Genomic DNA, 15600 nt, shown 5'->3' with positions numbered 1-15600 from the left:
CCATGCCTTTCCAACAAACCTAGAAGCTGTAGGAACCTGAATATGGATTCATATGGGCAGAGATCCAAGGACCAAGCGCTGAAGACTCCTGAAAGCGACAGTGCTGAGAGCATCTCCGCAGTGTGAAAAGTGTAGTGAGAAATGAGTACTTATTTCCCAAACTGAAGACTGAACCAAAGAATACAAAAGTCCTTCAATACACAGCCACTCGGGTAGAGAAATCAATTCTCTGGCACCAAAGACAGTGTTTCTAAGAGTATTTCTAAGAACAATCTCCCCAGAATTTTGAAGGAAAATATTTAATTTTCATCTCAAATTAAAATGCATTTTTTATTAGCCTCGACAATACCCAGCTCTCCCACGACACGCTTCCGTAGCATAGAGAGTAACATAAGTTTTCAAATAGAAGATACAAGAACGCACATTGGTAGAGTCCTGAAAAGGGCAATATATACATGCATAGAAAGGAAAATTAACACAGGAAACTTTTCTTTCTAGAGAATATGGAAGTTACGTGAGACGAGGAGAATTTCAGGGAACCTTGTATTTATAGCGTCCTTATCTATACATGACTCAAAGTTTACTTCCAATAAACAAAATATTAGCAGATGCTGCTATCAATTTACATTCAACGAACTCCTACATATGCATTTGTAGATGTTTCTCTGTTAAAACACACATTTATTTCTTGACACATGTCTTTGCTAGCGTCCTAAATTTGGGTTCCAGGTGATCTAGAAACTCAAGCCCTTCTTCTTCCTGCCGATCGCTGCAGCAGCCTACAGAGCCCGCCATAGACCCTTTCCCTTCGTAGTTATACGAACGCACGTAGTCTTCAGAATGTTTATGCTCCTCGTCTTGTCCACACAGGTACACCTTCTGTATCAAAAAAGAGCACATTTTATTATTTTTTTAAAGACACCTAAACATATTAGCATAAAAATAATGTCTTTGATTTACCTTTTACTGTTTAATTTTTAATCAGAGTGTGTCCTCTAATGGATTCCTACATATAAAAAATGCACATGATTGGTCTGTATTATATTCATTCTGAAAATATAGCAGATATATAAATGCTCCTAGTGAACACATTTATGAAAATTAAAGATACACGCCTATCACAAAACTAACTTACGATTTCCCATTTGAACATAAGATCTGTATAGTTCCAACGTCTCTTTGTAGGTCTTCACATATTTGGGGAACCCATACAGGCTATGATTCTTCCATTTATATGCAATTATATGGGGACAGTTATGGAATATATTCAACTGGATAATATTAACCAGTATTGGTTAATCTGAACCTAAAATAAGGAACTAAAACCCAAAATAAAAGCTTGACAGTCTATCTGGTTGATGTTGATAGCCAGGCCTTTATGACTACACAGAGGATTCAATATACTAAAAAATGTTTATAATTTATGATCCATGTATCATTCTATGCAAATCTTTCACTCCAAGTGATTTTTCTGGTAATTTTTAGGGAAGAAGCTACTGGTCCTCTTGTACTTCCTAAATACATATACATATGCCCCTCCTAGATAGTTATGCAGTTTTGTAAACCTTATTTTAAAAATTAAACTTGAAAAGATCGTTTTTCTATTTGGGCTTGGGCCTGGAATCCATATCTATGATAATTAAAGGACTTAAAAGGTGATGAGTTCCAGGTGCCTGAGGAGGAAAACTTTTGAGAAATCTTTATTTAAAATCGTTTTTAGGGGCCTCTGGGTGTCTCAGTGGGTTAAACTGTTGCCTTCCACCCAGGTCATGATCCCAGGGTCATGGGATCGAGCCCCACACTGGGCTCCTTGCTCAGCTGGGAGCCTGCTTCACTCTCTCCTCCCCACTTGTGCTCTCTCTTACTATCTCTGTCTGTCTTTCTCCTTCTCTCTCAAATAAATAAATAAAATCTTTTAAAAAAAAAAAAGTAAAATCATTTTTAACTTTCATGGAATATGAACTCGAAGACATTGGCACTCACCTCGCCAAGCCGAGGTTGGGTGAAGCTGTGCCAGTCAGTATATGTGTATCTTCCAGCCTCCATTACTCCCTGTCCTGCTCCCTTGACAGATTCCAAGGTCTGATGTCCACCGCCTTTGCCAGAATCCAAAGTGTAGCCACCTTTGACCATCTCAAAGCTTTGCTGTGTTTTGACTCCTTGGCCACCAAGAGTGCCAACAGACATGCTTGTGTCACAAATATTGGATGTCTGTGTGGGGAGTCTAATATTTGCTTCCTAAAAGTAAAGTTAGAGTTATAAAATGAGTGAGTCAAATTTAAACTAACAATTTCTTTTCATTTTTCTTTCCCATCAAAATTGATTATGTTGAAGTCCGAACCCTCAGTGCCTTAGAATGTAATCTTGTTTAAAAAGAGGTCATCATATATGTATTTAGTTAAATTTAGATGAGGCCACACTCAGGTTGGGTAAGGTGAAATTTGAACACAGACATGCACAAGGGGAGAAGAATACCATTGAAGATTTGATTTTAAGTCAAGGAACCACCAGTTTATGATTCTTTGCAGTCCTATCAATAGGTCCCCCAATGATAGGTCCGTGATCAAATGAGCAAGACTAATACAAAGCAAAGGTCAAGCAAAGCTTTATTTTGCACCAAGCATTGAGAATCAAACAGACCGTCGGGGCCGCCTCTTACAGAGAGGGTGAAACCTCCCTGCCTTACAGACTAACTCTTATAGAGCAAAGGCCATGTGGTTGAACCTGGCCACACACAGGTGGCCAATGAGATTGCAACACACAGAGAAAGCTCCACAGTCATGCTAGGTCACTCACGGGTGGCCAATTGAATTATAATTCACCCCATAGTAGCTATTTGAACTAGCCTATCACCTTGGTCAGAATTGGCGTCCAAAAGGCGGGGCCCACACTCCTTGGTAGCTAGGGAGACAGTATGCGCGCTCCACTGATTGGATGTCTCCACTGGCCCGACTCATTCCTGCATTCGGGCTCTGTTATCTCCACCTGGCCTGACCCGCCCTTGTATTTGGGCTCTGTTATCAGGGACTGGTCAACCATATTCTACTGGTTTCCGGGACTTGCTTTAAGTAAGTTCCCCGGGTGGGGCGGGGGCAGGCTCAGTTTAAGTTTTACTGCATAAACAACAAAATCACTGTTTAACCGCATGGAATCGCTCTGGCCAAATAGGCCCTTACACTATGAAAGTAATACAACAGAATTATAAAGTTAAACGAGTTAATCCAGGGATGCCTGGTGGCTCAGTTGGTTAAGCACCTGCCTTTGGCTCAAGTCATGATCTCAGGGCTCTGAGATTGAGGCTCATGTGCTCCTGGTTCAGCAGAGGGTCTGTTTTTCCCTCTCCTGCCCCTCCTCACTGCTCATGCTCTCTCTCTCTCACTCTCTCTCTCAAATAAATAAATAAAATCTTTTAAAAAAATGAGTTAATGCATGCAAAACACATGGAGTTCTGCTTGACATAGTAAGCGCTCAATAAACATTAGTTGTCATTATTATTACTATCATTATGTAATACTCAGCTATTATCATTGGATCACCATACAATTTATATGAAAGTGAAATCTAATTTACCATCACTTCTTCTCCAGGTCCTTCAGTGTTTGACACAATTAAATTTTGTTGGGCTACATCTGGAAAACACTTCTTTACTGTTCTCTTAGCAGTAACACAGAAACAAGCAAACAGAACACCTAAAAAATAAAAAAGTATTTAAGTAAAATAGTATTTATTTTCTTGCTGGTATATATCATTTTTTTTTTTAAATTTCTTTTCAGTGTAACAGAATTCATTGTTTTTTGCACCACACCCAGTGCTCCATGCAATACATGCCCTCCTTAATACCCACCACCTGGATCCCGCAACCTTCCACCCCACCCTACCCCCTTCCCTTCAAAACCCTCAGGTTGTTTTTCAGAGTCCATAGTCTCTCATGCTCATTTAAATCATGCTTTTTAAAAGTTTCTTCACAGAACTTTAAGGAATTTGTTCCATAAATTAAGATCCCTTTGGGTTATGAAATTTAAAACAGAGTATATAGACCATCTCTGTCTTACTAAGATTATGTTATTAGGCTAAATGAGAAAGAAATCAGTTAAAAGTAAGAAGGATGAACTGAGCATAGTTTGTTAACAGGTCTCTTCCCAACTCCAGAATTAACTTAAATGTTTCTCTTCTTTCCTCCACACTGAAATAGTAACTCCCTTTGATTAAAATTTAAGCTAGTATTACTGATAATTCAAATCCATACAGAACACACTCAAAGGGCATTAGGCATAAATACAAACATGAAAGGCAGTTACTTAAAACCTGTGGCCACTTTTGAAATTGTAATCACTGTGCTAAGGGGCATGTCCAATCTAACCTGCAACTCAAGTCAATGAATTAGGACACAGTAAAGACTATGTGGAAAGCCTATAAATGCAAATAGGTTCTGTAGTCAAATAAATGACTAAAAAAGAAAGGAAGGCTAGAGGGAGGGCGAGTGGGAAGGAGAGATAAGGGTGGGCAATGATTTCCATCACTTTTGCATCTTGAAAAAAAGTTTGCCGAATGCAAAATCTTAACATTCTTTGCATGCATTACTTTTCCTCAGTGGCTCACCATGATAATTTTCCACTAACGAGTCTTTTTTTTTTTTTTTATATAATTCCAATTTTCTTTCTTTTTCAAGTTTATTTGTTTTTTTTTTTTAATTTTTTTTTTTTATTTTTATGTAATTCTACACCCAACGTGGGGCTCAAACTCACAATCCTGAGATCAAGTGTTATGTGTACCTTTGACTGAGCTGGCAGGCACCCCTCACTGGAGTCTTCTTCAGATGTATGTTAAATACCTTTATTAATAATAGCGAGCATAAACATCTAAGCAAATTTTGGAAGTACTCTTCACTAATTCTTCCTGTGCATAAACTTGGCTGGTTAAAAGACTATGTTTTGTATGGGAGGGAATCTCAACCAACCTCTTTATTTTACTTGTGGAAAAATGAGCTCGAAAGAAAGGAAATGATCTATCCTGTGTCTCATACCTTCTTCTTAGAAGAACTAAGGGTTCAGCTCTGAAAATTAGTTTAAGTTTAATCTGCTCTTACTGATATGTTTCTTCCATATCAAAACCTCCAGTCATATAGTACACACAAGATTTTAAAAGGACACATTTACCAAAGGCTATAAAAAGTCATTAAATAAAGAACCACCATATATATTTTTAAATATTGGATAAGCCTTCAACTAACACATTCTAGATAATTATACTTACATAACAGCAATGCAGAACCCAACACCATGGCAAGAATAGCCCATCTTCCAAGTATTACATTTGGCTTAACATCTCTCACATTTTTTATATTCATTTTACAGTCTGATGGAGTTGTACAGTCACATACTCTCACTGTTAATATGTGTTTTGCATTTAAGCCATGTCTATCTTTTATTATGATAGGCACAGTGTAATAGTTATAATCAAGAATTTGCTGCTGACGGAGAATGGCAGTTTTACCTAGAGCAAAAAAGGAATATATGTTGAAACTTTTCAGTTGCAATATTAATCTTACTTGATATGCTTAGGGTAGGCTGGGGGAGAAAAGGTGCAGAATTTAGCTTAAGGAAAAACTCTAGGGGTTCTTTTTTTTTTTTGAGAGGGAGAGACAGAGGAGGGGCAGAGAAAGAGGGAGAGAGAAAATTCTAAGTTGACTCCATGTCCAGCACACATGACCTGAACTGAAATCAAAAGTCCCACCTACACCTAACCTACTGAATCACCCAGGTGCCCCGCTTTTTATTTCTTCCTTTCTTTTTCTTTTTTTTTTTTTTTAAAGATTTTATTTATTTATTTGACAGAATGAGACACAGCGAGAGAGGGAACACAGCAGAGGGCATGGGAGAGGGAGAAGCATGCTTCCCACTGAGCAGGGAGCTGGATGCAGGGCTGGATCCCATGACCCTGGGACCATGATCTGAGCTGAAGACAGTTGATTAACCCACTGAGCAACCCAGCCGCTACCCCCCCAACCCTTGCTTTTTATTTCTTAAAAATGATTCTGATTTCTTGAAAAACCAGAAAAAAGAATTAATATTGCTCTATATTTATATTAGACTTATCTATACTTAACGTTACTCAAATACTATATTAAAACGGATTGATGTGTTTTCTTAAAAGATATTTGGAACTAGAGACTAAATATATTATCTATTGCTTTAAAAACATACTTTTGCTCTTTTTTCTGGGCTGCCAACACCCCATTCAGACTGAGGAAGACCCAGAAATTTTGGGTTCATGGGAGTCACAGCCACATGGGCTAGCACCGGATTCACCCAGGAAGCCAGGGGGACGCAGGCAGCATGCATCACCATCCAATCAACTTTGACAAATATGACTCAGGTCACTTTGGAAAAGTTAGTGTGAGGCATTACTCCTTAAATAGAAACTGGAGCCTCTGCCCAACTGTCGACCTTGACAAACTGTGGACCTTGGTCAGTGAGCCCACACCAGTAAATGCTGCCAAACACAGGACTGGAGTTGTTCCTATCGCTGATGTGCTGTACCCCACCTACTGCAAAGTTTTGGGGGAAGGGATAGCTCCCAAAACAGCCTGTCATTGTGAAGGCCAGATTCTTCAGGGGAAGAGCAGAGGATATTAAGTGTGTGTGTGTGTGTGTGTGTGTGTGTGTGTGTGTAGTGGGGAGGAGGACTGTGTCCTGGTAGCTTGAAGCCATGTGGAAGGAGGTTCAATAAACACTAACAAGAAGTTTAAAAAAAGAAAATTAAAAAGCAAGGTATTACCCTTTTTTGGGGATCAAAAAATAATTTCCTAAAATGAATGTGTATTTATCATAATGAACTAAGGTGAATGTCAAAACCATCAGTCATCTTAAGTTCCTACCGATTAGAAGATATAGCATAATTACATACCATCCTTTGTTTCTAAATTCCAAAGTTTGTTGGCAGAATTATCCAGAAAGAATTGAAAAGGTGGACCATTCTCAGGTCCATCAGCATCTACAGGTTCCAGAACAGCATAATCCTTATCATGCTGACAAATTGTCACTTCCTTATCAATCTGTGGTGGGTGATCATTAAAGTCTTCCAAAAGAACTACTAATGTTCCCGTGCAAGATCTGCCATCTACGAAAAATAAAAAAATAGGATATTTCTTTGCTTAAAAACTTATTTTTGACATCTCTGTGACACACAGCTGACATCTGCTTTCTAGTGGTTGTCTGAACTTGAATTTCACACACTTTGGGGTCCCAAATACCACTGCTACAAATACAAAATAGTGACATGTCACTCTTCCTTGAAGAGTGATAGCTCTATCAGATGTTATCTTAAGGTGCTTTTTTTAAATGAAAAGGTATGACATGATGAGCAATGTCACTACAGAAGAGCCACTTGAAAATAAAATTGATTCCTTACAGCTTATTTTGTGAAGAGCATTTGTTCATCTGCATATACAAAGACTTCACTTTAGGTCATCAGTTACTTCCTTGACTTCCTCTTCTGACTCATTTCCTGACATATTCTTTTCCCAAACTTTGTAAAACTTCTCATCAAACCCACTGGATGCACCCTTCCCTGTCTGCTTTGGTACATTCTGTCGCCACTTCTGGGAATACTTTTCTCTTTCTCTTTGCCTGATCATACTTTGTTATCCTCCAAGAATCTGCTCAGATATCTCCTCCTCTTGAAACTTGCCGTGACTTTTCTAGACAGTGGCAGCGATATTCTCCTTTGATTTCTCAGAACACTTTGCTCGTCATTGACTTACTCGCTGAACTGTGAACATGATCATCCTCAGAGCTAAGTCGTATTCGTCTTGAGAACCTAACGCTCTGCCTAGAATTTCTTGGCTAACTTATAACTTCGTAGTAACACCTTGAACATAATGCAATTACTGTTTTATACTTTGCAAAAAACTTTGTTGAGTAAACCATGAAATAAGTTTGCACCTTTCCCCTAATTCAATAAATATGTTTTTGACCATAGGAGCTATTACTCATCTCCAGATAACCACTGTTATTGGCTTAAAGCATTTCACCTTGTCTCAATATTTTAAATGAAAATATTGCTGATGATTTGTGTTTAAGAGATAACGAAGTTCAAAAAACATGTCTAGATTTTACCATTTGTGATAAGGTAATAAACTACAATAAATCGTAAGCTCTCAAAACTGAAATAAACAGAAAAATAATTGATCCAGTTTCTCGTTTTTTGCTTCTAAATTTGAAGCATTAATAAATTCAGCATTTATCATAAAGACCACTATAAATCATATGCAAATACAATCCATTTTTCTTTGAAATAACACTTAAGCCATATCTTGTAGTATATTTCAGTGATTATTTGATTATTTAATTTATTAAAAGTTATTTTTAAATTAATTACTTCATAAAAGGCCACTGTTGCATATATCTTTTCCAAAATTATTCTATCTAAACAAATTTTACAATATCTAGAAATAAAAGAGAGCTACGGCTCTTCTTTTTTTTTTTTTTTTACAGCTCTTCTAATAAGAAATCTGCAATAGAACATAAACATTTTGATACTGCCAGAAATTTATGAAATTTGTAGACATACAAGTGTCAACTTCAAAATCAGCAAACTAAAAAAGATGTGTTAATTAGCACAATTAATCTAGTTAGAGGAACATAATATAAATGAGAAGCAGTGAAACACCCTTTTATAGAAAAGATACATTACTTGTGATAATTAACATATCATTCCCAGGGAAAGGAGACTTAAGAGGTATTAAGAGAAGAACTGAACACGGACGAGTGGAAACAATCACAGAAGATGTCACTGTCATTCATCTGAAGCAGTTAAGTGACCCGAATTTCAAACAGGACGGGCAGTGCTATACTAGGCAGAGGATACATGAAACAGTGCTTTCTAGAGTGATAGCACAGAAACCAATCTGCTTGGCAAAGAAGACTGACACAAGAAGCAGAAGTAAATAAATTGGATTCAAAGAACGCTAAAAAAATGTCTAGGTTATCATCCTGAAATATTTATGAGCAGCAAAACTAAACATTCATCTGGAAATATAAGTAATTATTAATATATTTGGCCCTTTGGAAGTATAAATTCATTTTATTTACGAAAATAAACAAAAATGTTGATGTCACCAGGTGGTCTTACATTAAAATGTATAACATCCATGTCTTTACTTCTTTGTGAGCACACGCAGATTATCCATGAGCCTGGGACATAGACTCTTACAGTTCAGATTTGGCATTTCATTTCCTTATATTTTTAGCGACAAAAGACCACGTTAATTTCTTCTATTTCTATTGTCTGTATTTTCCTTCTCTTCAAATAATATTTCATTTTCCTATCACTAAGCTTCTCATTTCTGTGAAATGAGGGACAGCTCTTAACTGATTTCTACTTATGATATCCATACAATCTTTTATGGGGAAAGTTGTCATACCAAGAACCTCTTATGAGAATACAGTAATCCTTTCATTTATATCATGTGAGAATTTGACTTGTCTTCTGAATTCTAATTTCTATAGTAACTTGCCTAGTACCTGGAACTTACTAGACTGTTAACATTTGTGAAATAAATGAGGAAACATAAGTCCTTCTTTGACATCATAATCGTGCTGTTGAACCACTCTGCTTTCACTTCTGCTTCTATAGGAGCAGCAAATCACCCAGGGTTTTAGAGTGGCAGCAACATTATTTCTCAGCTAATGTTTTCTGCATTCTTTAGTGGCTTTTTTTTTCTACCTGTATTGAAAGAACTTTTAATGTAGTTCTGTAGTTTTAATGTAGTCTCTGTGAGAGATATCAAGAGGAAGGGAGGTTCGTATGCAAGTGGTTAAGTGATGATATTTACAAGGACATTTACATTTAGTTTTTCTTTTAGATGTTGAAACATAAGTATTTTTGGCACATGGAAATAGTACTATTCAAGTGTTTGTTGGTGTATTTTTGTGAAGCATATGTTAACCTACTAGCACATGTATACAAACATACTAGTAAATATAGGGAGGTTGCTGTTTGTGGGTCTCAGCCTGTAGATAACCAATCTTGTGGCTAGACTGGCCTTTGTGGTTCTTATATGACTGCAAGGTGTCCCAACTATCAGGAAACTCTGGGGGGAAAAAAGCTTTACTGTACTTATAAGTCCTGGAAATTACGTGGCACTTCTGGGGCCACACAGAGAGGATGTGGGGGTCAGGGAGAAAAAAAGCAAGCCTGGGATACTCCTTTTATTGGGGTCAAGAGTGGGGGTTGAGAGTTTCTGGAGTCCAGTCTTTAGTGGTGAATTTAAAGCCCAAGAGTAGAAATTTAAAGACTTGGAAGTGAAAAAACAAGCTGCCCCAGGGGTCAGTTACTGAAATCAAGATCTCTAAAACAAAGGAGCCTGGGCTGGTAGGGCTACTGGAATGTGGTCTGAATCAATGTCTTGTCTGCTTGGTAACGTTTATTCCAGATAGGGATCTTTGAAGCAGATGCCTTAGCAATCTAAGCTTAAGTCAGGCAGGTACTTGCATTGCAAAACAAACAAAACTGTTGGGGTATGATACATTACAGTGGTCCACATTCAAAAGTTGTCTACTGTGAGGAGTGTACGTTCAGAAGGATTTGGAAATGACTACTTTATGACATTTGAAGGACATTTCTTCACTAGATAAGTTCTAGAATTAACTAACCTTGGAGAAGGACTGCAAACCACAGCAAAAGACTTAGTCATTGTTTGACCATTTCTTAGGAAATAGGATACGTCCATTAAGAAAGGCTCAAACAGACCTACCTTGAACCCAATTGTTTTAGAAGGACTAAACCCTTTCAGGAAGTTCAAGTCATAAACATCTAAGTATGTACTCCTGAAAACAATGGAGATCCTAGAGGATGCCACCATGTCTTTGGCCATTCGTCCTCTCCTAGTTTTCATTACTGATGCACTGGAGCTGACATTGGGCTGTCTCCAACAAATTGAGCAATCTGTGCAAATCTGTTTTGCATTAAATTTTGATATGAAAGTAAACAAAGTTCACCCCAAGACTTCCTTAAAAATATATCCTCTATTTCTACAAAATTGCACTTACCTGTATCCATTGCAACCACAGAAACATTGTATTGGTCGTTTTTTACAAATTTTGATTCTCTATCTAGTACTTTTATAGTTCTCAAGTCACCAGTGTGTTCATTAATTTCAAACCAGTTATCTTCATCTCCTATCTTCTTATACCTAATTGTTAAAAATCAAATGTAAATGCTCAAACCAAAGGGCGGACATAATTTCAAAACATATCATTTTGAATAATACCTTACCTTAAGCCTTCACCACTGCGTGTATCAGGATCCAACGCTTTGTATCCCTGCAATTCTTGTCCAACTTGGAGGCCATCTTTACTCTGAATAACTTTCACTGGCGGTTGGCATTCAGGACCCTCATCGCTGTCTTTAATTTTAACAGTGACAGTTGTAGTGCACATAGTAGGAGTTTTTGAATTTGCTGCTTTAGTAAATTGTGCTTCATTAAGGACACCAACTTGCAAAACAACCTGGCGATTGACTTCATAGTTCAATGGCTGTTTAATAAACATACTTTAATCAGTCAATCTGTAATACTTTATGCAGAAGACTTATAATTAGGATTCCAAATTTTAGCACAAAAAGGAATATCATTTTTGTGTATAAAATGTTACCAAAAGCAGGTGCTAATGTACTTAAAAACTAATGGTTGACTTCCTATAATGAGAAATGCTATCAAATGCAAAATTATTGATGATTTAACCAATTTCTCTTCTCACCTTTCTTCGGGAAGATCCTGCCTTTAGTTTTTTTCATTATAAGTTTAAATATTAATAGAAATACAAAATAAGTGACTAAATCCAAATTTATCAAGTGGGAGAATAGTGATAACTGAGACTACAGAAGTATATAAAGAGTATAAGAAGTATATAAATAATTAGACCACTGGGACATGAGATTTGGCTATAATGGAGCAGTTACTCTGAGTGTATGTATAAAAATTATAGTGATACTATCTAGTAGCATCTTTTGGAAGCACATTATTTTTAGGGCTTTTTAAAAAAAATTATCATATTTGAGTTTATATAGATCCTAATCAAAATGCTCAGTCCTGAGCTGAATAAGAAGAAAGAATGTTGAAACAATGGTTAAACAATTAGAGACTAAAATCCATCAAGATAACAAAAAAAGGAAAGCAAGAGAAAGAAACCTAGACCCCCCCCCCAAAATGATAAAAAAAACCAACAAAACAACAACAACAACAAAACTCCAGGGAAAAAAAACGAAAAAGAGAGTGAGAAAAAGAATAAGCAACATAATAATTAAGGGGCATTTTCTAAAAATCATAGGAGGAAAGTACAACTTTTGTCTGTAGCTTTTAAGAAAATCCACTCTCCCAAAGATATTAATCAGGGAAAATATGTTAGAGGTTAGGAAAGGCAATGCATAGAAAGACTCAGAAAGGAACCAATTATGTCTTTAGTCATCCCACCCTGAATATGCCTGATTTCATCTGATCTCAGAAGCTAAGCAGGGTCAGCCCTGGTCAGTACTTGGAAGGGAGAAAGGAGCCAGATTTAGTTTATCATTCTGGGTGGTACTAATTGCAACTGTATTTTTAAAATCCCAAAGTGCTGGCTACTTCAAGTATAGGAGGATTAATGGCAATAGTTGCTATATAGTTAATAAATAGTCTGTGTTATACAGCATAGAGAAGTAAAAGTATAATATGAGCATGAAAGCAATTGAAAAGGCAAGAGGTTTGATGTCCAGTAGTGATTCTTCCATTTCTCTTTCTTGTGTTCCATAAAATTAAAGATCAAGTGGCTGCCTAAGACTCCTTCTAAGAACAATATTTGATTATTAATACAATATTTCTTTGCCTGGGTTTTCTCCATCAATAGAACAATGTGTTTTGTGCCTGCAATGCCCATCTTCTAAGAAAAAAATGAGGGTAAAATAATAATAATAATAATAAATTTAAGTAAACAAATGTAAATCATTTCAGCATTACATTGAAATTCTCTAGTCATATGTTTACAGAAATTACTATGGAGATATATAGTATATAGGACATAGATATGTAGAAATCAATGCCCAAGTGTACATTAGTATTTTTTAAAGTATTGTTTGATTGTTTTGTTGTTGTTTACCTTGACAACACACAAGACTGCTTCATTTGTATTTGGGTCTGTGCTAATTTTGAAGTTTCCATTTTCGTTTCCCTGTAGGATCTTGTAGACAGCCTTTGAGTGAGGAGTGTTTGGCAAGTCCTGGTCATGTACCGCCATTCGTAAAATCTCAACGTCAATTCTGTTTTCTTCTACTTCTGTAAAATACTAAAACAATTGCCTCTTGTTATGATAAATTCATAGCTTTAACAACATGATTTTCTACTTTAACATTTACATTTAAAGAAAAAGAAAATAAAGTGATATAGGAACATGTGATCATAAATTGGAAAGAACTTACAAAATTCATGCATAGATTACTTCTTTCCTTACTAAACTGCTTTTTCAAATCTTATCCATTCTTCAAATACTAATTCATCTCTTAACTTCTAAAATTCTCTGAAATCACTCAAGCCCTCAGATTTTCTCTATTCTGAATTGCCTCAAGTTTTACAGTCTATGGCCCTGTTTATATCAACATAGTAAGACTTCAATATTTATAGATAATTATAACCTACACCGATTTCTTATTATTACTGGATGACTTGTTACTATGCCAATTTTTTAAATTAAATTAAATTAAATTAAATTTAATTTAATTTAATTTCCCTAGCAAACATTTTAAGGAAAAAGTTTTTCCTTTTTTGAGGAATTAAATCACATTTTTTCCTCTTCCCTCCAAAAGAGAAATACAGTTACGGAAGCATATTATCTTAAAAGATTTTTAAAAAAGTAGTAAACCAGAATCTTCTAGAAATGTAAAATAAATTCATAGAAGTATGACAACTCATTAGAGTACAACAGATCTTGATTCCAATCCCAGTTTTTCCTCTTACATGGTCTATATGTATGAGATCATAAGCAAGTTACTTAACTGACTTTTCATTTTCTCTAAACTATGGGATAAACATATCTTTACAAGGTTTAGGGATTCATATAAAATATTGTATGAACATGCCTATCACTGGAGATTTCCTTTTCTTTAACTTGTACTCTGGTACAGATTAATGAAAAAATTATTATTTACTAAAAGTTCAGGAAAGAAGAGCCATTTCCTGGAAGTATCTTCCTATATATATATCTTGTACTGTGTACTTCCTAAGAAAGGTCCCTCATCCATGATGCTGGGAGAATCTACATATAGGTAATGGGAGGTCCACACTGTATGTACTGCTGTCCCAGCAAAGCAGAGTATATAAAGCTAGTCTCTTTTTCGTCTTAGGAAGTTGAAGTACAAAGGATACCAGAGAGAGAGGACCTCTTTTCCTGTACTCTATAAAATAAATTTAAACCCAAGGCATCCAATAATAGAAGTTGGCATCCAAGAGACTGGTGAATATATGAACAACATCAAGGGCTAAGCAGCCCTTTGATAGCCAAGAGAGTAGTTTTTCCCTAGCATTTAGAAATAACTGGTTCTTCAATTATTTTTTCAGAAATCATATTATTTTGCATGTTATCTGTAAGTGGTCACTCTTAAAACCAAAATATGGAATCTCACAGAACTACCAAATTCCTTGTGTGTTTTTTTGAAAAAGTGAAAGAACCTACGTAAATAAATACAAAGAGATACTCACAGAAGTTTCAGTAAAATATGGTGGATTGTCATTTTCATCCTCAAGTGAAATAGTAATTGTTCCTGTATTAAATAAACCAAAAGGTTGGCCCCCCATGTCTCGCACTTCCATTACTAACTTGTATGTATCACAATGCTGGAAAAAAAGAAAAAAATGAAAGAAAAAGGTACATTGATGAACACATCTATTTCCTATAGCTAGTGATTTTCATTGCCATTGAATAGGCTCTCATTATTTTATGTCTTTTTTTGATTTTTTAAAAATATATAAATATAAATAAGAAGAAGAGATTGGCTAGTCAGTACAATAGAAACCAGATATGTCTACCATAAAATTTCAAAATTTAAAGCTATTTTGCATCCACACATCACATCAGGTCAATGATCTTCATGAGAACTTGCCCAATACCTTGTGCTTTCCCCAAATCTCCTTAGACACAAAGGCAGTATCCAGAGAAGCCCAAACACAGGCTGTATGGAAACAATCTGGGAAGGTGGCCAGACTCCTCTCGGAGTTCATTATGAGTATAAATATAGTTTAGTGATTCTAAAATTAATTAATCAGTTCATTACTTCTCTATCCAGTAAAGGTGTAGTTGTGGTGATGACACCTGTATCCGGATGTATGGAGAAATGCTTTGGATGATCTGGGATTTGCTGTAAGATTTTATATCTCAGACGAGTATGGAGAGTGTCTGGTTCATCAAGGTCTATGGCAGTCACTTGTCCCACTGAAGTTCCTGTTCAGAAAAATCCCATATTATCAACAACTTAAAAGAGCCATAAAATTGAATTACAAACAAGGTATGATTGTAGCATATTCTCCCCAAAATGACAAGTATATTGATTTTACAAACAAGTGGAGTGTCTTAA

At 36.1% G+C, this 15600-nt stretch overlaps 1 protein-coding gene across 2 annotated transcripts in view; it reads right to left on the bottom strand.

Annotated features, from left to right (window-relative positions):
• Positions 1-303: 303 nt before the first annotated feature.
• DSC1 (desmocollin 1) overlaps positions 304-15600 on the bottom strand; it is a 30415-nt gene continuing 15118 nt past the window's right edge. The window contains exons 7-17 of one of the 2 annotated variants that reach the window (XM_032859703.1): positions 15301-15467; positions 14729-14863; positions 13134-13319; positions 11278-11537; positions 11052-11194; positions 6907-7119; positions 5254-5493; positions 3571-3689; positions 1984-2238; positions 961-1006; positions 789-879 (exon numbers count right to left, since the gene is read on the bottom strand). In XM_032859703.1, coding sequence (XP_032715594.1) covers positions 971-1006; positions 1984-2238; positions 3571-3689; positions 5254-5493; positions 6907-7119; positions 11052-11194; positions 11278-11537; positions 13134-13319; positions 14729-14863; positions 15301-15467 — 1754 coding nt within the window. In that variant the 3' untranslated portion in view covers positions 789-879; positions 961-970. Of the gene's footprint in view, positions 880-960; positions 1007-1983; positions 2239-3570; positions 3690-5253; positions 5494-6906; positions 7120-11051; positions 11195-11277; positions 11538-13133; positions 13320-14728; positions 14864-15300; positions 15468-15600 lie in introns of both variants that reach the window. The other variant, XM_032859702.1, reaches the window with a different exon arrangement.

The sequence above is a fragment of the Lontra canadensis genome, unplaced genomic scaffold (genome assembly GCF_010015895.1).
Source record: "Lontra canadensis isolate GAN:19392208 unplaced genomic scaffold, GSC_riverotter_1.0 scaffold17, whole genome shotgun sequence".
In the NCBI taxonomy this organism is placed as follows: domain Eukaryota; kingdom Metazoa; phylum Chordata; class Mammalia; order Carnivora; family Mustelidae; genus Lontra; species Lontra canadensis.
This window is presented reverse-complemented; position numbering and strand designations above follow the sequence as displayed.